The 23619-nt window shown below is 46.8% G+C and overlaps 1 protein-coding gene across 1 annotated transcript in view; it reads left to right on the top strand.

Moving 5' to 3' along the window:
* Positions 1 to 18077, top strand: part of Hs3st2 (heparan sulfate-glucosamine 3-sulfotransferase 2) — a 98227-nt gene extending 80150 nt beyond the window's left edge. Inside the window, exon 2 of the mRNA XM_005064462.4 lies at positions 16725 to 18077. Coding sequence (XP_005064519.1) covers positions 16725 to 17343 — 619 coding nt within the window. The 3' untranslated portion in view covers positions 17344 to 18077. The remainder of the gene's footprint in view (positions 1 to 16724) is intronic.
* The last annotated feature ends 5542 nt before the right edge of the window (positions 18078 to 23619 follow it).

The raw sequence follows: 23619 nt of genomic DNA, 5'->3' as shown, positions 1-23619 counted from the left end.
TCCTTCCCATCCTATTCACTTGACAAGCAAGATATTTGGTGGCTATGATTCATGCCCATTTGTTTGCCTGGGATGAGATTGGCTCCGTGACAAGGATTACAGATACACAGAGACAGGCAGATACCATCTCCCGCTGATGGGGTTTAGTGGGTGGAGGACTCACAGGGGAGAAAAGCACTATATATACAGATATGCAAAGTCATTGCATGCCTGTACTTACAGCTATGAGAGAAAGAAACTGTGGGACTAGAAAGGCATGTTGGAAAGTGGTGATGTTTGATCTGAGGATGAGAAAAGTAGGGCATGGAAAGAGCTAGGGTTAACCATGCTGGACAGAAAGAATACTAAAGTCTTAGGATTGGACAGGACAGGACTGGAGAATTTGAGACAGGAGGCTAACTGAGCTTGCTGAGTTTCCTGAATGCCTTCTAGAGCTTAAAAAAAGCAATGTGGAGTTGTTCTATACCAAAGCTAGCCAAGAATCCACACTTGCACCGTTCATGCAAGTCTTGAACCAGGCAAAAAGCACTGAGGACCCAAAAGTCGCATGTGCAGACTCAGTAACATCAGAGCACAGACTGAGGGGAGTTGACTGTGCTCAGTGGGCTCAGCAGCAATAACTACTTCTCATTGCTCCCTGAATGATCAGAAAGCCAACCCCTGACAGCCTTTAAAGCCATGAAGCTGAATGCAGGAGTTGATGTGCCTACAGCTTTTGCGAGACAAGACCCAAGACTTAACAGCAGTAAAGTTGCCCAAGGTACCTGGAGACTTGCCTGTGTCTGCTCCATCAGCTGTAGCAGGATCACCGCCCACTAGGGGGCACTGTTGTGCTGCAGGAAGTGGGGCCAGCTTGTGGAACTGCAAATCCATCCATATTTCTGGGAACTTTGGTGTGTAAGGTTGTAAAGCTTGGTGATAATATATATGATATTATATATAATATATATTACATATCTGATTCATTATTGGTTGGTGAGCTTGCAAGTGCCCAGGAAACATTCAGAGTTCTTGGGGACTGACTGGCTCTTGGCTCTTCTTCGGCGGACCTGAGCACCCACATGCTCACACTAAGGAGACTGGCATCCATAGCCACTGGGTTGGTCCCCTCCATTTTCACCTAACCCTGTGGTTTCCATTCCCTCTGGAGTATAAGCCAGCTCACCAGCAAAGGGCAGGCTTTGGTGATTTGAAGAGCGTGGGAAAGAGCTAAAGTCACATTGCATAGAGGCGGGAGAGTCATTTGGCCAGAGGAGCATGGCAGACTAGCCATGTGTGCTAATGTCCTTCATGTTGGCAGCCAGAAGTCTGTGACGGAAGCCACCAGCTGACTAAGGTGTTTTCTGACAGAAACCTTTGTTAGATGGTGAAACAGGGAGGACAGTCAGCTCCAGGCCCCCACTACCGCTTGCAAGGCCCCATGGAGATTGTCTCCTCAGGTCTTTACAGATGACCGGCCATTCTGTAGGAAGAGGAGGGGAGGGGTGGCCAAGTCGTGAAAGGACAGAGACAGCTTCTCTTGGAGTTGGTCTGTGTACTGTTTCAGGCTGACTCCTGACAACCACAAAGGGGATAGTGACCCTCTCAGTGCCACTTGGAAGCCATTACTATCTTGTTCCCTGGATGTCACTAGCGAGTACCACACAAGGGTAAGCTGCATCAGAGTGGATTCGGCAGCCCTAGCTAGAGAAAGGTGGTGAAGCTCCGGTTTGTAAGAAGAGCTAGGACAGCTCTGAGCTGGCTGTGATGAGCATCAGAGTTCACAGGTTACCGTTTGGATCTGCTTATAGTTCAGACACCAGTGTCACTCGACAACAGGTGGTTGATGAGCAGCCATTCATGGAGACACTCAGAGAGCAGTGCGAAATCCTGGAAAAACTCGTGTGAAATAGGCATGGAGACCAGGAGCGCGCATTCCCAAAGCAAAGAAGAAAATAATTTTTAGGGAGGAAGGCGTGAGTAGACACTCCAGGCGCCATAGGAAGCAGAAATAAAACAGGACTAACGCTGGAGTTAGGGGCTGACATTGTGGCTCCGTTGGCAGAATGCTTGCCTGGTTCCATGCCAGGCATCGCATAAGTTGAGTGTGGTGACACATGCCTGAAATCCCAGCACTCGGAAGGTGGAGCTGTGAGGATCAGAAAATCAAGGTTATTCCTGACCACATAATGAGTTTGAGCAGCAGAGCTACACTAAAAACAAAACAAAACACACAGCACACAGGCGCACACACTAGAACTGGCACTTAGGGTGGGCTCAGAGAGAGATGTGCGGGAAGGGGATGGGATGGAAGTCGGAGGCAGTGAGCTGAGGAAGAATGAGACTAAGGGGAGGAGGTGGGAGCTTTAAGCTCTAGTTCAAGATCTCTATAGAAAGAACGGCAGACAGAGACTGCAGCAGGAGAGGGGCCAGTACTTGAACCCAAGGAGGGAAATCAAACAGAGAATGGGAAGCCCACTGAAGGTCAGGTGCAGTGCTTCATGATGAGCATAGGCTCTCACCTGCTCACCTCACGTAGGCCTCAGGACAGCCGCACGTGTCTGAGCCATCCCCCTGTTGTGGGTGAGGATGCCAGTGGAACCATCACAGAGCCGGGAAACAGAGCTGCCCGACTTAAATCCTAGTTGTCGCTTTTATTAATCCTGATCATGCGCAACTCCCTTACCTGACCTCAGTTACTCAACTGCACTGGCTGCAATAGCCTTTGTCAGATACATACCACCTTGTACCAGTATCACCAGGGCTGCCTTTATACCGGGCTACTCCAACAGCAAGGACCAGCAAGTCGGCTTCCAGCTGGAGCAGGGTAGAAACGCAGGCCCTTGGCCCCTTCATGACACCTGCAGGATTTGTGTATTGTGAGTCCTGGCAGGGATTTTACTGGCTTAACCTAGGGAGAAGGGCAGTGGGGGAGAGGAGGAAGAGAACAGAGGGGAGAGAAGAAGAGAAGAGAAGCCCAGAGGAGAATGGCAGATATGCAGTTACCTCCAGCTTGTGTCCCCAGGCTCAGCCACAGATGGAGCCTGAGAATTGAGGTCCAGTTGCCAGGAAACTTCTTAGGCTGCTCATGCAGCAGCAAAAACACTCAACACCCACGGTTCCCCAGCCTCCTATCCGGGCCAGCGTCTAGAGAAAAGCTGCCTGCCATGTCCTCGCCACCCACCCACACTTCAGCCACTTCAAATGACCTTCCTTCCCTCAATCTGCAATGCAGGCATCCGTCTTCCTAAATAATATCAATGGTGACTTTTAAAAACAGCTTTTCATAAGCTAGGGTTTCTTGATGACAAAGAGTACCTGCTCACTGTCAAGAAGAGAAGCAAGCCCATACGCACATAAAGCTAAAGGTGAAAATGAATTCCCATTGTACACCACCATCCACTGCAGGCATCCCAAGGTCATTCTCCAAATGTAAGCACTGCTAACAATGCTCTGTGCGTCACTTTAGAAAAGTCGTGCGCACATACAGGCCAGCATATGTATGTAGATTTTTAACGCAAATAGGGTCACATTAACCTGACTGCAATTTGCCTTTTCCACTTAATGATACATCCTGGACTCTCTTCCATGTCTGTCTTTAAATAGATCTGTCTTGCTTTTAACAGCCGCTTTATAATCTATGACACAGCCTTGTTATAGTTTGTTTAAACCACATCCTACTAATGGCTACCCGGCTTTGTTCCCAGTCTTTATCTTTTACACACAACATATGGTAGCTAGGTTCATGCTTGCTGCTATAATAAGACTTAAACAAATAAACAAGATGCCTGTCCCTGGCTCACGGTAGCTCAGAGAACGCATCATCTCCTACTTATAGGAAGATGGTCACTCCTCCTGTTTGTTGAACTTGTCTCATTCTAGAGTCTTCTGCACCAGAAAAGACAGGAAGAGGATGGCCCCATTGTACTATCACCTTGGCCTTGAAGCAATACATCACATTTCTACTCACTCTTCCTGTCAAGACCCAGCCATGGTCCCCACTTGGGTGTGGTAAGGAGAAAGGTAGTAGTCCCCGTGGAACTGTGGGGACAGTGCAAATAGAGTCACAGAAGGGGAGAGGTCCCAAGGAGGGCGAGGGGGAATCTCTGTTGGATGCCTCTCCATCTCCACCACAATTATGCAGTGAACATCCCCATCCCCCACCTCTTCATACATTTGTGCAGATAAATTTCCAGAAGCGCAATGGCCATGTTCAGAGGATATGAGCTTCAGACATTACAGGTAATGTCTCACCGCCCTCCTAAAAGTGCATTGATTTGTGCTCCACTGTGGCAGGAAGGCTTTCCTTCACACCCTTGTTAAATTATACTTGGCACCATTTACACAGCCCAAGGCTGGGGAGATGACTCAGTGGGTAAAGGGCTTGCTGAGCAAGTGTGAGGACCTGAGTTCAAACCCTCAGAACCCAGGTAAACCCAGACACAGACACATAGCATGTGTCTGCAGCCCTGGTACTCCTACTGGGCAAGCTGGAAAATGGAGACAGGTGACTCCAAGAGCAGGCCTGCCATGCAGAACAGTGAACGAGAGACCTCGTCTCAAGTAAGAGGTTGTCCTCTGACTGCCACAAACGCATTGTGACATGCATGTGTGCCCACTCTTTCCCCTCTCCCCACACATCATATTGTAAGAGGATAAATGATCCGTGTCATAGGTGAATAACAGGATCTCATCATGATTTTAATTTGCATTCATTTAAATGAGTGTGTTGAGATTGTTTTCATGTACTTACGTTCCCTTGGTGGCTTTTTCTGTTAGCTCTTGTCTCATGACCTGTGTCCCTTTCTTCTACTGGCTGTTTCTCTGGTACTTGTTATTTGCAAGGAATAAGAGAAAATATATAAAATGCGTAAATGAAAAAATATGAAACCATCCCTCTGTGTTCCCGGCTGACATGCTACAAAAATTCACCAATTTTGTTGTTTTCCTTTTGCTTGTGATACTTTCCTTTTGCAGAGACATATTTCTCTAATGTGCTTTAACTTCTCCATGGTTTTTGTCTCATGCCTAGAAAGGCTGTCTTAGTGCCAAGATGAATTTTTCATGTTCTCACGTTTTCCTCCAGCGCTGAGGCTATACTTGAATCCAGACTGCAACAGTGTTGCGTTGGTGATTTCCCTCAGTACTCGGAGGCCCACTCACCACAGCCCCCAAACAGGAACCAAGGAAGCTGCTGATAGGTGGGGTCATTGTAAAGTTGGACCAAAAGGATTCTGTCTCTGAGCTTAGAAGAGATTTTGGCTGATACACAGTAGGCCAAACGGCAGTTTTCAGCTTGCTCCTGTCTGGGTTTGTGGTATATGACCCGTATATGGCTGACATCTGCTACGTATCCATTCCTTATGATGAGCAGGTTACGGATTTGTAAAATCAAATATAAATAAAAGTAAAAAGTCTCTTGAATTCCAAAAATGATTCTTTTAATGACCAGAGTTCGAAAAATTCTCTGTCCCCTCCCTGCATGGCTGTTCTCACAGTGGAACTCAAGACAAATCCTGCAATGCTCAAATATGGCTTTACTAAAGACCTTTGAAAACTAAGTCACAACAGAAGGGGCAGAGGCTAGGTATTTCTGTCTTCTCTCAATTACTAGGAGTGGTTTTTATCCCCAGGGAAACATCCCTTACCTCAACAACTCCACCAATCTCCTTTCTTTAAAAAAATGTATTGGTTCTTTGAGAATCTCATATAATGTGTTTATCATATTCACCCTTCCCTCAACTCTTCCTAGACCCACTCCTTCCCTTCCCACCCAACTTTGCATTCTTCTGTTCCCTCTCAAGGCTAATTTACACTACCCAAATGTTCCCAGATATGTGATCTTCCACTGGAAAGCAGTTGACTTCTCAGGGGGCTGCTCTCGTAGGGAAAACTGTCTCCCTCTTTCCCAGCAGCCAACAATTGCTAAAAGCTCCACAGCCTGGATGGGGCTTTGTGCCCAGCACTCGTCTGCATGCTGGCTTTGGTCTGGCTTGGGTGTGCACAGGCCTTGTGCTTGTGGTCACAGCGCTGTGAGTTCATGTGTGCCGTTGCCCTGTTGTGTCAGGACAACACTGTCTCTTTGTAGTCATGTACTCTCTCTGGCTCTTCCACTCTTTCGGCCCCTTCTGAAATGAGCCTTTACAGGAAGGCAGAGGCATACATGATCCTCTTAGGGTTGGGCGTGCCACTGTCTCTTACGCTCCGCCTCTTGGCCAGTTATGGGTCTCTGCTGATAACCACCTACTGCCAATAACATCGACTTCCTATCTTTAGGGCAATGAGGAGAGCAGTTAATGGATAATCAGATGACTAGTTGATGGGCTTTGGGTGCCAACATGAGCTAAATGGGACTTTGGGGACCTACAATAAACTAGTTTCAGACATAGAACCTCTACCAGAGAATAAAGTGGCCAGTTCTTGTGGGAAGCTGAGTTAGGATCCAGCCCCTGCCACACACACACACACTGCTGTCCTGCTCTGGTCCGAGTTTGCCCCCAAAGCTGTAGACTCCTTAAGGGAAAAAAATAAAAGTGTGCTTGACATATCTTTCTGTCCCTGGAATGTATCAGGTGCTAAACGAATGCTTGTTTATTAACGAACACCTGAATGTATGCTGGTACATGAATAGGCCCCATTGATGCAGAGATATGCCAGGCAGGATTCCTGTTCTCTTTAGGGACAAGGCACTAGGGGCCGCTTGACTTAGATAATGTTTCAAGAATGGGCCATCTCTATATCAGGTGCCATGGGATTATAAAGGACAGAAACAAATGTCTCACTCCTCTAGGCAAAGAAAATGGCAAGGAAGGCTTCCTGGTAGAGGCAATAAACCGCTACACAGGTTAAGAAATGCATTGTGCAAAGAGCACATATCAGAGGTCTCTCATCATGAAAAGCAGCCTAGAAAAAGACAGGCTGGACTTTGAATAGTCCACTCTGGCTGGAGCCCAGCAGTGGCCTTGACTAGGATCAAAACAGCCATGGACGAACTCTGTAGTCCAGTATCTTATAGGCAATAGAGAGTGACTGGTAGTGTTTAAAATGGAACTGAGTATTTTGCTCCTGGGTCACTTACCAGTAAGAGTTTGCTGCTCTAGACACAGAAGGAAGTGACCTCTTGACACAGGCTGGGTCTACCCTAGCCAAAGGGTAAATGGCCACAGGTGTCTGGAGCTTGGCTGGGCATGGAGGTTTAGCAAGTTTGCTTTCAGAATCTGCTCTTTGCAACGAAGCCTCTTCCCTCCACTGCGGCTGCTAATTATCCCTCTGGAGACCGCAGTGCTTTTCAAGGAGCCCCGTTGCCCACTTAGGAGCTAATAAATCACCAAAGTCCCCCAGGCAGCTGGGCCTTCCAGAACACAAGTGCAGAACACGCAGGTTTAGCAAATAGGAAGCCTGCTAGAGACTGTCTGAAATAATCAGAGGCGTGCCTACTTTGTGTTCCCAAAAATGCCCAGCTTCAACAGGCCCCATGTGCAGGGTGTACATTGTGTGGACAGTGGAAGCTGAGGGAGCCATCTGTGTGCTGCTGGGTGGCCAATGTGAGTCAGAAATCTAATTTCCAGAGAGCCCCAGGATGGAAAAACCCTGTCATGGTTTAGATAGGAAGTGTCCACAAAAGGCTAACATGTTGAGGGCTTGGTCCTCCAGATAGTGGTGCTATAGAGTGGATACAGAGGAAATCTGGCACTTATGTCATCACCAAGTTGGTTAATCCATTGGTGAGTTCACACTATGGCTGGAAAGCCCTGGAGCCTTTTTGGAAAAAATACCTCACTGGAGAGTTGGCAGAATTTTGAAGGTCATATCTTGCCCCTGCAGCCCCCCTCTCCATTTGCATATTCACTGGGGAAACATTTACTTAGCACCTACTATATGCCAGATACACACCTGGCATGTGTGGTACAGTTTCCCTCCCAAGACGTTAATAGCTGTGTGGGCCAACTAGGACCAAAGAGGTGAAATCTTCCACTTGGGGTCTGTACCTAAACTCAGCTTCCCACAAACACTGGTGGCTTCCTCCTCTGGCAGAAGGCTCCACACATGAATCTTGTTTCCTAGAGGTTGTTGGGGTCCCCAGCAGCTCAGCCCTGCATGTACGCCCCACCGTGATGATCCTGCCTCAGTGCAGGAATAGTAGAGCCAGCTGCTCACACACCAAAACCGCTGGAGTCATGAGCTAAAATAAACCATCCTCCCTTAAGTTTCTCTCCCCAACTATCTTGTCGTGTTTGGAAAACAAATTTGGATTTTTCTCTCTAGTAAGTTCTGCAGGAGGTCTTTAGATGCCGCAGCACAGAATTCTGAGTTGTGGGACGATGTAGTAATGCATGGTTCCTCTATCTCATTCTTCCCAAATGAAAAGCCATTTCTTTCTCTTGCTCTCCTCAATGGGTATTTTCAGAGTCAGGTCCTCTGCAGCACTCAGAATGCAGCAACAGGCAAGGCAGCAATCCAAACTCGGAGAGTTTACAGCCCTACCATGGTGGCAGGGACTCTAAATATTGCTATTAAAATAGATTGGGGGCGAGGGACATGATTATGTTGAGAGAAGGCTTGTCTTGCACGCACACCCTGGGTTTGATCCCCAGAACCATATAAACCTCGTGCGATGACACAAATCTGTGATCTCCGCACTTGTCAGGTGGAGGCAAGAAAACCAAAAATTCAAGGTCACCCTTGACTACAAAGCAAGTTTGAGGCCAGCCTGGAATGGATTTTTGTCTAAAGAAACCCAAAACCACCAAGCTATAGGCACTTACCCCATCCTCACTGAGTAGGCATGTATGGGGGAGCAGTATGGGACACCCTGTAGCCCTTACTCATGAGCAGCTCCAGTGAAGGCTGTGTGGCACAGGAACACAGTCTATACCATGCTCCTTTTGCTCACTAGAAACATCAGCTTTTACACTGAGGCTCCTGGGCACAGTGCTGAGCCTTGAGCTAGGGAGCAAGTGCAGAGGGCAACAGAGAACCCTGCGGGAAGCCTGCCTTTTCATTTCCTTTTCCATCCTCATCTGGAGCGTGTGATAAGCAGAACTTGGATTTCCCCCCTCAGTCCGTGGCACCCATGGTCACAAGGACATCTTAAAAACAATGGGAAAAAAGTCTCCTCCCAGGATTCTCTGCCAAGGCCTTCCTCTGCCAGAATGCTAAACAAGTACTAAACTTATAAACTAGTACTGATATCTGAGGACTCATAACCCACACTGTGGTTTACAACGGTGTCCTCCAAAGGGCAGTTAACCTCGTAACCCCCAGCCTGTGGTGCTGATGAAGGTGGTGGATCCTCTAAGAGGTAGGGCCTAGTGGGAGCCCCTGTGGTCACTGAAGTGTACTCTCAAAAGGGGTGTTAGCATTAGCTCCTTTTGTGTTTCCGGCCTGTGAAGTAGAGACCTTCCTGAAACACGTGTCTCCTACATGCTCACCCATGGCCCCAAGAAATGGAGCCTATTCATCGAACACAGAACCATCCAACACCGTGAGCCAAAATAAACACGTTTCCCTATAAGCTGATTACACAGGGCATTATGTTGTTGTTACAGCAACAGAAAGCTGACTAACACAGGACACTTCCCAACAGGCCTGTTTCTAAGACTGAATCTTGGATCCACTCATTGATCGATGATGGTGGGCTGGGTTAAATGCCAAGGCAAAAATAAGCAAGAGGCATATCCAAATAGCTAACAATCTTTGGAAATAAAAAAAGAGACATAAGAGATAATTACCAAAAGACAGGAGATGACAAGGAAGGGTCACAGATGTGTGACTTCAGCTTGAATTTGTAAAGGCGAGGAAGCATTCATCAGAGCAAGCAAGACAAAGCCAGTACCAAGCCTTGGAAAATTAAAAATCCAGGCGTGTGAAGACGACTTAGCCAGCAAAGTGCTTGCTATACAAGTGAGAGGAGTTCCAGCCTCAGAATCTACACAGAAAGCTGAACCCAGTGTGGTGGTGGTACATGCTTGCAACCTCCATGCCCGGGAAACTGAGATGGGTGGATCCCTGGAGATCCATGGCCATCAGCCTAGCTGAACTGGTAAACTCCAAGCCAGTTAGAGACCAGGTCCCAAAAAACATGGTGAATAAATGCATAAGGAATAACACCCTCAGGTTGACCTCTGGCCTCCACATGTAAGTGTGTACACACACAGATGCACATGCACGTATACCCACAAAAGACAAATTCAGGGAAAAAAACACATAGGAAAAACACTTGTGTTGCAAGAGTGGATTTTATGTTTGGTGTGGCATGACCATCAGCCTACCAGGAAGTGATGGGGATTAATGCTAGTAAGGCAGGGAACTCATATTCCACAGAAAACAGGCCTTATTCAAAAAAGAATCACTGAGACTTGAATTGATTGGGTTTGCTTTAGAGTTTCCCTTGGTGGCAGAGTGGATTGAAGCCAGTAGTAGGATGCATAGGGGAAGCTATGACAGTGAAGAGAAAACAGGGTGGACACCTGGTGACTAAGTGAGGAGGACACAGACTTGGCAAGGTTGGGAAGGTAGGCCTGGTTTTTGGTTGTTGTGGGGTCTTTTCCTGTCTTTAAAGCCATTTGAGTTGAGGGGGAAGCAAGTGAGTTTGGCTGTTAAGGTGAAGTGTCCAGTCCACAGACAGTCAGACACTGCATTTTAGAACTCAGAAAAGCTGAAGTTATAGGTTCCATTATCAACCGATGAATCACCTCCCATGTGATGACTAGAGTCTGGGAGAGGAAGATGGTCATTCAGGATGATTGTGGAGAAGGAGAGAAATGGGAGATAGTCTACTGGGGACATCCAGAATAGACTGGAGAAAGTCAGGAATTTTGAAAGGGGCAGAAACATTCAGAACATTCCTGGATTAGAGAGGTTGTTGGTTCCATTTAAATCTCAACTAAACGGAGAAGGGCTGGAATGATGACTCAGCAGTTAAGAGACCCAGTTACTCTTCCAGAGGACCCAAGTTCAACCAGCACCCACATGAGGGGGCAGGTTCACAATCATTTGTAACTCCAGTTCCAGAGGATCAGATGCCCTCTTCTGAACTCCGTGGGCACTGCAAACATACACACACACACACACACACACACACACACACACACACGTACAAGACTTTGTTCCACAAAGGAAAATCCAGACTGTGACTGGCTATAGGAAAAATTCTTGCTGAACAAGTTAAAACAACAGATGGGTGATAAGTCCAAACAGCAAGTGTAGGAACAGTCTCCTGGTGTTTTTTTTTTCAGTACTACATAGAAAAGAAGGATACAGAGACTCAAGATGGATATGCAGTGGGAGAAGCATTCCACTATTTGCTAGAAACTGTAAACAAGCAAAACTTCATTGGTGAATAAGGAGGAAAAGCAGACTTCAAAGTGCTGTCTCATGTCCCCACCCACGTGTGGAAAGCTCAGAGATGGACATCCAGCCCCTACTCACAGTATCATCACAGGCTCTAGGGGTCTGTTCCAATGACCTGAAGAGAAATGGATATTCAAGAGTGTTCTTTAGAGAGAGAGAGAGAAAGGTTGCTCTACACAGGAGCCCTTCATCTTTTGGCATGACTACTGTTAACTTACTTATAATATGGGCTCGTGTGTGTGTGTGCATGGGTGCCTTTGTATATGTATATATGTGTGCATATGTGTGTGCATATGTGTGCACACATATGTGTCTGTGTGCATGTGTGCATGTTTACGTGTAGATGGACGTTTCCCATGTATGCAAGTATGGAATCCTCTGTGGGGGGGGCGAGGGGGGCAAGCTGGAGAAGGACCTTATCTGTCCTGCTCTAACACTCCCCCCGACCGCTTATTCCCCTGAGATGGGGTCTGTTGCTGCACTTGTAGCTAGACTGGCAGCCAGCAAGCCCCAGCAATCCTCCTGTATCCACTGCCTCTACAGCACTGTGGTTATAGGCATACTCAGCCACACCTGGAAACTTTTGTAGTTACTGAAATCCAAACTCAGAGCCTCAAGCTTTCACAGCAAGTGTTCATGCCCGCTGAGCCAGCTCTCCAGCCTGTAGCCTGGCCCCTTTATTTTAGCATTGATCATCTTGGTTTTGCAACTGATGTGCCTATTAGGAATTAGAATAGTAGACTGTCTATTAGTGTCCAACTGGGGGATACTGTGCTACTCTGGAGGTCACCAGAATTGATCAGAATTTTTCCAAACTAGTAAAGGGGGAGATGTTAATGGATGCTGAGGGCAAAAGTTCACAGCCGTCCAACTAAGGCTTGGGAAATGCTGCCTCCACTGTTTCCCTCTCGGATATTCCCTATTTACTAAAGGATATTGCAAAGAAATATGTTTAATGGCCTGTCAAGCACCAGGTCTCTATGCTGGGGAAGACCTTTGCATCAATAACACCCACAGAGTTTGGACAGCCATTAGAGGTGGTTTAAGTGTCCCGCCCCACATACGCACTGTGTCTACTCTCATCATAAACCCCGGCTTGTTCAATTATAATGTAGACCAAGTGTATGTGTAGGAAACTCCATCCAAAGATTCTATTGGAATGTGTTTTTGGGGTTGTTTTAACTCCCCCATACCTTCTCTCTTCTTTTGAGACAGGGGAGTCTCACTATGTAGCCTAGGTTACCCTAAAATTCATAATCCTCCTGCCTCTGCCTTCCAAGTTCTGGGATTACAAACATGCTACCATACCTGGCTTGATATCCCACATTTACAACTTGGTCCACTCCATGCTAATAACCACTATTAAAACTTTTACCCCAGCTGGGCGGTAGTGGCGCACACCTTTAATCCCAGCACTTGGGAGGCAGAGGCAGGCAGATCTCTGTGAGTTCGAGGCCAGCCTGGTCTACAGAGTGAGTTCCAGGACAGCCTCCAAAACAATACGGAGAAACCCTGTCTTGAAAAACCAAATAATAATAATAATAATAATAATAATAATAATAATAATAATAATAACTTTCAACCCATATGGGCTGATACAGACCTTGGGTCTTGATTGCATCGGCCTTCCTGCACAGTGAATATGGAGCCTCAGGATGGGTATTCAGAGAAGCCTGAGGAAGTGGGCAGAGCATGGGTAAACCATGAGCCAAGCACACCTGTTCTCACAGGTGGACCATGAGCCCAGCACACCTGTTCTCACAGGTGGACCATGAGCCCGGCACACCTGTTCTCCCAGGTGGACCATGAGCCCGGCACACCTGTTCTCCCAGGTGGACCATGAGCCCGGCACACCTGTTCTCCCAGGTGGACCATGAGCCCGGCACACCTGTTCTCCCAGGTGGACCATGAGCCCGGCACACCTGTTCTCCCAGGTGGACCATGAGCCCGGCACACCTGTTCTCCCAGGTGGACCATGAGCCCGGCACACCTGTTCTCCCAGGTGGACCATGAGCCCGGCACACCTGTTCTCCCAGGTGGACCATGAGCCCGGCACACCTGTTCTCACAGGTGGACCATGAGCCCGGCACACCTCTTCTCACAGGTGGACCATGAGCCCGGCACACCTGTTCTCCCAGGTGGACCATGAGCCCGGCACGCCTGTTCTCACAGGTGGACCATGAGCCCGGCACGCCTGTTCTCACAGGTGGACCATGAGCCCGGCACGCCTGTTCTCACAGGTGGACCATGAGCCCGGCACGCCTGTTCTCACAGGTGGACCATGAGGCTGGCACACCTTGCTCTCTGAAACTAGTCAGAAGGTCTGGGGATGGGCCTGGAAAAAGGTCAGTTTCAAGATGGGATAGAGGAAAATTGAAAGGATTGGGATATGAGAGCTTATATCTTCCTTGTGTGGAGGACACTAGTCCATATTAAGAGTGGGCAAAAGAAGCAGGGCTGGGAGCTTACAGTGAAAATTTGAAACATTGCAGAATGGTAGGGCGTGCTGTACAAACACACAGCTGAAGATTCAACCGAAGCAAGAGCTGTCTGAAGGCGGTTCTATCTGCTGGTTGGAAACTTGGGCACAGAATCGAAAGGGATGAACAGTTGGAATGATGCATTGATAGAGACTTAGAGAACAAGTGATTTATACATATATATATATGTGATATCAAAATTATTGTTCACTGGGTCCAGAATATGGAAGAAAGTGAAATCAAGAGGCTCATAGATAAATTTGAGGATGGGTATAATGAGTTTGGAACTGTGGTAAAGGGGGAAGGAGACGAAGTCATTTCCTGTGGAGGCCATGGCAGACTGGAAACCAGTTACACTGAGGCAGCAGAAGCGATTCTTCCCGAAGTGCTGGAGGTCAGATTGCTATGGGGCGGTTTCCTGTACGCGCTGTGAAAGAGCGCTGTTCTGAGCCTGCCATGGTTTTGGTAACGACTGTGTTGTTCTCGGTCTTCAGGTTAAGTACTTTACTGTGTCAGCTTACCCTCTCCCCATGCATCTAAGGTTACCATCGTGGATTTGAGTCCCACCCATCCAGGATGGGGGACTTCACCTTTGTATCTTCATGAATTCTTTCTCCTAGTAAAACCACACTCACAGGTTCTATGTGGATACGTCCTCACGAGAGGCCTCACTGAATTCATTTCACAGCCCTAAAATAAATTGCAGGGTGAAACATTTTAGCATCATGGCAGTTTCAATGGCAAGGCCCAAGTTTGACTGTAAGAGTTTCTAAAGCAGTGATTCCCAACTTGTGGGTCGTCACCCGCTCCTCTGGAGGGTCCACCAACTCTTTCATAGGGTCACCTAAGATCATCAGAAAACAGATATTTGCGTTGTCATTCATAACGGTGTCAGAATTAGAGTTATGAAGTAGAAACAAAAGTCATTTTGTGGTTGGGGTCACCACAACCTAGTAAAAAGCCATAGCATTAGGAAGATTGAGAACCTCTAGAGGAAAGCAAAGGAAAGCTGGAGATGGAGTAGAGGCTGGGAAGCTGGGAGGTCAGGTGGAGGTGACAGGAGGTGCAGAGAATACTGGGAATGGAGAGTCTGTGTCGCAGAGTGAGGATGGATGCTTTAGGGGCTGACGAGGTGCACTGTTGGAGGGCAGTAGGACTGGGGTGAGGGTTTGTCTTGGCTCTGCTTTCCTCTTGGCCTCATCTGACTCAGTGTGAACTTTAAAACAGACCTAGCCCAAAATACTTTGAATTGATTAGTTTAGGATGGAAAGAGCCCTAGGGATCTTTATTTAAACAGAGGTATCCGAGAGAAAGAAACAAACTAAGAAAGAACCAGAGAGGAAGAAAGAAAAAGTTACATCCTTATGTAATGTTCAAGTGCAGCCGGCAGCAAGAAATACTGGTTTAAAGACAAGACATGACCTTCAGGAAAAAGTAGCAAGGGGAATGAGGGGAGTTCTCCATCAAGGCTGGAGAGAGATACATCTGGAAGGGAGACTTCAGAGTTCCTACCTTCATCCCTTGAAGTCCCAAGCAGAGCCAGAAAATTTTTAAAAAAACAAGGGAAAGAGGGCTACATTGCCTGGCTAGGCCTGAAGTTGCTACCAGCCTGGAGAGGGCTGTGCTTCATGCAGCTACACAAAGGGTGTAATTCACATGTTCTTCCACAGAAGACGTCAGAACTCATTTCTATAACCGTTGCTATTCTTGCAAAAACAGGCTTTTTGCTCCTCAAAAAAAAAGATTTTAATATATTTGAAGAATTTTTTTTGGCCAGGATAATACTCAACGGCTTACTTTGTATTTTTGAATACATAATAAACACATTAAAAATTTCAAGCAGCGTAAAAGATTATACAATCAAATGTAATTCTCATTTATCCCCGATTGCCTGGATCTCCCCACCCACATGCAGTTTCCCCCACAGCACTAGCTACAATTACCAGAGTCCTGTGTTTCCTTCTTGAGATAAGAGGCCATATTTTGCCTCTCTTCATTATAAAGTATAGGGTCGTCCTTGGTGTAAGTAGCCACAATACCATACTCTCTGGATACTGAAGTCTCTTATATAATAGTGTAGTATTTGTGTGTGTCCCACACTCATCCTCAGGTAGTCTTTGAATCATCTCTAGGTGACTGGCTTATAGTACATAATGCAATGTAAGTATTGTATACAAAGAAACATCTGTATATATTTAGCATGTATACATTTTCCTAAAATACTCTTAGTGTGAGCATGTGTGTACAGTGAGCATGCGCATGTGTGTGTGTGTGCCCATGCGCATGCGTGTGTGCACACTCATGTTGGCGCACATGGATGTATGTATAGCAAGTCATGCATGTGGAGATCAGAGGACAGCCTCAAGTACCATTCCTCATCTCCCACCATGTTTGAGGCAGGTTCTCTTTGTCTGCTGCATATACCAAGCTAGCTGGCCAGTAGCCTCCAGAGAGTCTCTACTCTGCCCATCTTACATATGAGTTCTAGTATTTACAGATATACAGATATCCATCTTTAAATGGATTCTGGGGGGTCCAAACTCAGGGCATTTGGCCTCCCCAATTATTTTCAATCCATAGTTAGTTGGATCTCTAACCCATGGATACAGAGGCTTACTGTATGTTGAAAATCATTGCATGTTGATACATATAGATCTAGACTCTATTTGTTGGTTAAACAACTTGTTTAACCTGTAGTAACATATATTCAGTTTGTTTCTACCTTAAAGAAACCCTTATTAAATATATTTTAAAAATTCAACATCAGTTGAAGTGAGTTCCTCACCAAGTAAGAAACTCAAATGGGACAAGAGAGAGAGAGAGGCCTGCCTGGGTCACCAAATGGAGGGAGCTAACAGCAGTGCCCCCAAACCAGCCATGCTCTCTGATAATGTGTTGCTTCTGTCCCCCCAGGAGCCTGATGCCCAGGACCTCGGAGACCCAGATCACACTAGAGAAGACGCCCAGCTATTTCGTCACTCAAGAAGCCCCTCGACGGATCTTCAACATGTCAAGAGATACCAAGTTGATTGTGGTGGTCCGGAATCCTGTGACCCGTGCCATCTCTGACTACACGCAGACACTTTCCAAGAAGCCGGACATCCCCACCTTTGAGGGCCTGTCCTTCCGCAACCGCAGCCTGGGCCTGGTGGACGTGTCTTGGAATGCAATCCGCATCGGCATGTATGCACTGCACCTGGAGAGCTGGCTGCGGTACTTCCCGCTGGCCCAGATCCACTTCGTCAGTGGTGAGCGGCTCATCACTGACCCCGCTGGTGAGATGGGGCGCATCCAGGACTTCCTGGGCATCAAGCGATTCATCACAGACAAGCACTTCTATTTCAACAAGACCAAAGGATTCCCTTGCTTGAAAAAACCAGAGTCCACCCTCCTGCCACGATGCCTGGGCAAATCAAAAGGGAGAACTCATGTCCAGATCGATCCTGAAGTCATAGACCAACTCCGGGAATTTTATAGACCTTATAATATTAAATTTTATGAAACTGTTGGGCAAGACTTTCGGTGGGAGTGAGTCTCCAAGGTACAAGGGCTCTACTCTTGTCTCTTTTGTGAGGTTTGCTCCCAGAGACCCCGATTCTCATCTCCAGCCCCCTGAACCCTATGAAGGATCGTCTTGGAACCAGGAAGCAGAGGAAGGCCAAGAGACCAGTTGTTCCCTGCCCTGTCCAGGAAAGTTCTACTTGCATCTGGCATACCCACCCAGTTCCAGAACCTGCTCCCTTCCACCCATGAGAGGCCTTGGGGAATTGTTGTAAGAAGAGTGGATCTCCCAATGTTGGGGGTATTCTGAGTGGAGATGGCCCTGTTGCTGTGAGAACAGCAGTCCAGCCCATCACTGTGTACGCAGTGGTGGACTTCTTAATTCCGTGTGGCATGTTATCTTCCCTCTGAGCTTCATTCTCCCCAGCAGTCCTGAGTGGTAGGATAGAAGAATGCACTCCACTCTCCTCAGAATGCAGCAGCTCATCAACAGTATGCAGAGCCAAAAACACCTCTCTGGCCACTCCAGGAGATGGACTCTGTGATGAGGAAATAAGCCAGTGACTTCAAAGCCTGTGGTCCCCACTGTGCTTGGAGGATGCTGTCTTTGAAAAGCACTCTGTGACTCTCCCCTCTCCCTGCGGACAAAAAAAAAGCACACAATTCTGCTGTTACGGGTACTTTCTTCACACAAGCTTTCATGTTCAGCATGCATGGAATCATGCTTGTCCATGTGAAATAAATATGGCTCTCTGGTGTCCTTAACACTGAGTGTTTCTCTCAAAGCCAGGTCTTCATTCATCAGTAAATTAGTAAGTAGTCAGTGATGTGGAAGACATAGGAGGACAGCCTGGGGTGGGTGAGGGTGTGAAGACTGTGGGGAGGAGAAACCAGGGTGGAGATGGGGGTGGTTTCTGGATGTGAGAGTCTGGAACAGAAAGACTGCATTGAGATCTGTAAGGAATGTGTTCATTTTATTAATTTATCTTCAGGAATAGGCATTGAACCCAGACCCTTGTACAAGCTAGGCAAGAGAATTCTCAAACTAAGTTATAGCCCAGTGATTTTTGCACTTGTTTTCTTGTTGAGTTAGTGTGTTTTATACACACATGTTCAGGATGGAGGAGAGTGTGTACATGTCTGTATGACATCCAGAGCTCAGTCTCAGGTGTCATACATCAAGCAGGCCATCCACACTAATTTTTGAGACAGAGCCTCACTAGCTTAAGGCTTACCAATTAGGGTATTGTTTCTCATGTAGACTGTCCACCTTGGTTTTTGTTGTTTTGTTTGCTTTAAGGCAGAGTATCTTACTTTGATGGGGCTTGCCAATTAGGTTTAGCTGGCTAAATAGAAAAAGCCTTGGGAAACTAGCTGCCTATGTCCACTTCCCCAGTGCTAGGATTGCAAGTGCATGCCACCATGCCCAGCTTTTACTTTGGGTGCTGGGGAGCAAACACAAGTTCTCATGCTGACTCAGGAAGCTTTACTGATTCTCCCCTGCTCCTGGATTTTTAAATGTTGAATAAGGTCTTACTAAGTTTCTCAGGCTGGCCTTGAACTAAAACTCTTCCAGCTCAGCCTCTGGGATTTAGTCACCATATACTGCAAGCCCAGCTTCTTCTCTGTTGACTGGATAATGTCTCTGCTTGGTCACTTTCAACTGAAAATACCAAACTGAAGGGTTAAGGACTGAGGGAGCATCAGGTATGCCCAGCCAGCATACAGCTTTGAAGTAACTGACAATGGTTACAAACTGAAAGTATTACTGTCAAAGTGAGGGGTTTTTAAAAAATGGAAACTTAGCTATATAAAGCCTATACTCTGCCATGAGAAATGGTGACCACTCTTGGATGGGAGCTGCACTGCTGAGCTTCTCAACTCCTAATAGGCATGATCTGCTTGACCCATGTAAGTATTTCCCAGTCTTGCCTTGAATGTCCCAGACTCCCAAGATGGTATCCAGTCCCTCCAACGTGGTACCCAAGATGATTCTAATTCCCACCCTCTGGCCCTTTTCCTGCTTCTTTCTCATCCTCTCCTCCAACATTCTAGAATTACATGCTTTCTCTTGCCCTTTTCAAGTCTCCATACTTTGCCCCCCCCTCTCCTTTGCTTTGGTATGCTTGCTCTTCTTCATCTCATATTATTTGAAAACCAGGATCCTGGTAAAACTTCATTCAAGTATCTCTTGCTGGGCACCTGGGCCATGTCTGTCTTCCAACATCTGCCCGCTCTCCTGTCTTTATCTGGTAGTTTGTCAATAACAGACTTCATTATACTAGATAGCAGTTAGACATTCAAATGTGTTTGCACAACAGACCATGAACTCTTTGAAGATCATGACTATTTTATGATAACCTACAGTAGTCTCACAGCAAATGTTCAATGGGTGGATGGATGGATGTGTGGGTGGATGCTGAAGACTGGGGCCTTGGATAACTATGTGCCAAGGATGTAAACTGCTGCAGTTCACTTCCTGAATGGCTCCATGGTCTCAGAGCCAGGAAGCACTATAGAACCTCCAAGGGCCTCTGCATCCATGTGCTCTGCCAGCATTATAGAAGTGTTAGCAGAGTTTTAGGGAAAAAGACCTAACAAGCTCAGCTTGGCCTCCTGTCCCAATAAATCAATCAAAAAGATGAATAATGAGGAAAAGCAGAGAGATGGGTTTTGGTCCATATTTACATTGGGAAGAAGAATAGATACAGGGACCACATGACCCCAAGTCCATCTTTGGGGCACTGACTAGAGCTTCGGGTTTGAACAAAGGGAGAATGGCACCAAGTAGACATAATTACACCATTCTAGTCAAGGTGTAGTCTGGATGCTCTTGCCCTGTTCCAGTTCTGCAGGGTGATCCGAAGAAGCCTCATCGCTTGGGTGAAGCAATCTGGGTGATCATGGGTGATCACCCCTGCTCCAAAACACCTTCCATTCATAGGTAATTTCCCTCATCTGAGAGGTTCTCTGTCCCTGAAAGTTCTGTTGTTCCTGGAACTGAAAGCAGCTACAGACTTAAGATAATGATTGGAGACTTCTGATGTCCTTCAGGGATGTGAACAGGACATTGTAAAATGCTGACATTAAGAGGCCTCTGTGATTCTTTTGTGCCTTTAACCTTTGAGGGGAGTAAGACAAACTAGATATCTAGTGTTTCTAGATAGGCACCCCTTGGGTGGTTGTCACACCTGCATGCAGAGATGAGCAGGTGACACAAAGAAAAGAAACCAGGTCCAAAATGAAAGCAAAAATGCCAAAGTTCCATCCTACCTTGTGGGACCAAGTGCCTGAGCAGGAGGCCAGAGGGAGCTCTGGCCCCCAAATCAAGTCCTTATCATCAGTCATGTCCATACCTGTTAACACACCCAAAAGGGTGTGGTCAGTGCTGCAGGTGTGGAGGTGGATATCACTACACACACTCTGACCAAAACCATAGCCATGGAGAGACAGCATCTCATGGGGACAAAAGAAGCCTTGTGATAGTCAGGAGAATGTGATAGTTTATCTCAGCTTCCCAAAAGTTCGCAAAGAATCTGTAAGAATCTAGAATGATGTGTGCAGATAAGCTTCATCCCTCTACATTGCCAGAATCCACAGACTGCCCAGGCTAAGCAGCCACCCCATCTTAATGAATAGGTATGTCTCCTGTAATTAGCATATCAATAATTGTATGCAAATGAAAGGTGTTAAAGTACCTTTAAAATCCAGTTCAGTTTAAATGACTGAAATCCAGAATGCATGAGTCTGCTCAGCAAACTCTGATTTTTGCTCCAGTGTAAATGTTCTCTCTCTCTCAGGATGCCCCAAGGCAAGAGTTGCACATGTCCCATATTAGTGTAGTTTTAGTAGATGAAGTCTGACTCTTGCATCTGAAACCAGGAGGCCTCCTCAGGGAGACTTGCACATGAGGTGAGGGTGTGGGAACCAGACCCAAAGCAGTATCTTGAAAGACTGAAGTGTGCCTGTCTCTGTTGATAGCACCTCAAAGCAGGTGACTGGATGGTCTTCAATACCAAAGATGAAGGGTCCTCAAACCTTCGCACACTCAAGATGGTGGCACATGGCTGCATTCCCCTCCACAGAAAGAAGACAAGAAATAAAGAACACCCTAAAAAAATAGAAGAAGAAACAGAGCTACTGACTCAGCTTAACTTGCTCGTATAGCAGAGAGTCTTGGATTAGAGAGAGCCTCAAAGTCGGGGAAAGCTGCCCCATAGAAATGAAGGGGAAGAAGGACTGGGTGTTCCCTGAGCTGAGGTGGCTGGCACTGAGAAGCTGGTGATGAGCTCTCCAATGTGTAGGTTAAGGGTCACGTTTGTCTTTCTGTGTTTGGTGCTAAGATGAAGGTGAGGAGCGATAAAGAAGACCTATCACACACTGACCAAGTCTAGACTGTTGGAGGTGGCTTCCTGCAGATGCTGTGGGTCAGAGATCTGCTGTCACATTGGCTGGCCTTTGTCCCTTCGGACACCATTCCCTCAGGATCTAAAGAGGGTTCAGGAGAAAACTGTCTCTTCTAGGAGGCCACAACATCCCTTCTACTTCTATTTCAGGTTACAGCATCTTTTCTATTCATAGCCTCTACACTGTGTGAACGGTAATCCTGAGGGTTGTACAGAGTGGCAGCATTCCTTTCATCCACATCTGCTTCCGTCGAACTCCATCCCTTGGCCACATTGCAAAGTGCAGGGAGGTGGGAAAGTGTATGGTATTCTGTTATAGAAGCAGAGTAGTGCAAGTATGGAGGGTCACCTTCCTGTCCCAGACACAGACTCTTCTTCATAGAGCAACACTTGGGGTGTATGCTCCTCTCGATGGCTCTGCAACCGTGGCATGCTTCCTTTGCCCCATCTCTACCTAAAGGTAGCATGAAACAGGCTAGAGAAAGCACCACCCTGCAGGAGGGGGGTCAATAGGTTCAAATTCAAGCCCAAACCCTCCCCTTTCCTAGCTGTATGACTTTGGGCAAATTATTTCTTCTCTGGGGCAATTTAATTATCAGTAAATCAAGACACACATTGTACTCGGGATAAGAGGTTTGATGTGAAGATTAGGTGAGAAAACTCTTGTTTGGAGCATAGTAGGTTCTCAGTTTGCTCTCATTCATTTGCTCCCTGGCAGTAGAGCCTGCAGCGGCTGCTAGACTCCTGTCAGCTGAGAGGCCTGGCAGCTCTAACTGAACCGAGCGCACAGCATCTTCTTCCCATGTACTCGAAATGAAGTTGTTCTTACAAGCCAGGATCAAGTGGCTCAGTTGAAACTGGTTCAGAATAAGCCCAGCTTAGACATGTTGCTTTTATCTCTGGGAGCTGGAGGACAAGCGTAAATGCCGTGGCACGCACTTATAAAGCCCTTACAGCATTTTGCCACTGTACAGTGAGCATGGAGGTGTGCTCCATAGGACCAGTATTCTTAACTCGTTGCTTTGCTGAGAACAGCAGCTTAAACAAAGAATTAGCCTCTCTTAAAAAAAGGGATCTTTATTGTCCATTGATGTGGATCTGGCATAATTCATTGCCAGAGACACAAAGAACCTGGGCGTTGAATTATGGGGCATCCTAAGATCCTGGCTATTGCATCCATCATGGGGCATCCTAAGAACCTTGCAGCAACAAATATTTTTATTTGGGCCAACAAGTGTGGCTCTTACACATGTCTTTTGGTCACCCTTGACTGCAAAGAAAGCCAGGGAATGCAGTCTCTTTATTGAATGCATGTCAGCCTGGAGTGTTGACCCCTGGGAAGAGGAGGAAATGGATGCCAGGGAAGCAGTTAAGGAGCAAGGCAGTTACAAGGAAACCCAAGTGTTTGAAAAGTTGTCCCTGCTTACCAGCATTTTCCAACCAGTCTTCAGAATGGACCTAGAAAGAGTCCCCATGCTCCCCATACATGGTGCTAAATGAGACTTCCAATTTATCTCCCTTCTTTTCCACTTGAGTTCTGAAAGCAGGGGCCCCAGTACCAACTTTTCTTTACGTTCCTTTCCAAGTGAGTAAATCAGATCTCTGAGGGAGTGGCAAAACAAAGAGGGAAATCAGCTATAGAGTCTGCCAATATCCCTGGTGTAAATGTTCACCCCGTGGCCAGTTTCTAGATATCAGAGCAGCTTGACTGAGAGTACAGATAGAAGGAGTTGCACACAACCAGCTCTCTGAAGACAGATGTAACCAGCTGGGGTACACCACTGCCTGACTACTCCTCTCCAAGCTTCCCCCAGCCAGGCCAGAGGAGACCTGAGGAGATTAATCAGCAGCCAGTACTTTTGTTAGGTATTCAAGTGCCAGGTGCCTAGAATTAACCTGAG

The sequence above is a fragment of the Mesocricetus auratus genome, unplaced genomic scaffold, assembly GCF_017639785.1.
Source record: "Mesocricetus auratus isolate SY011 unplaced genomic scaffold, BCM_Maur_2.0 Super-Scaffold_4256, whole genome shotgun sequence".
In the NCBI taxonomy this organism is placed as follows: domain Eukaryota; kingdom Metazoa; phylum Chordata; class Mammalia; order Rodentia; family Cricetidae; genus Mesocricetus; species Mesocricetus auratus.
Note: the sequence above shows the minus strand (reverse complement) of the source record. Positions and strands in the feature narration are given on the sequence as shown.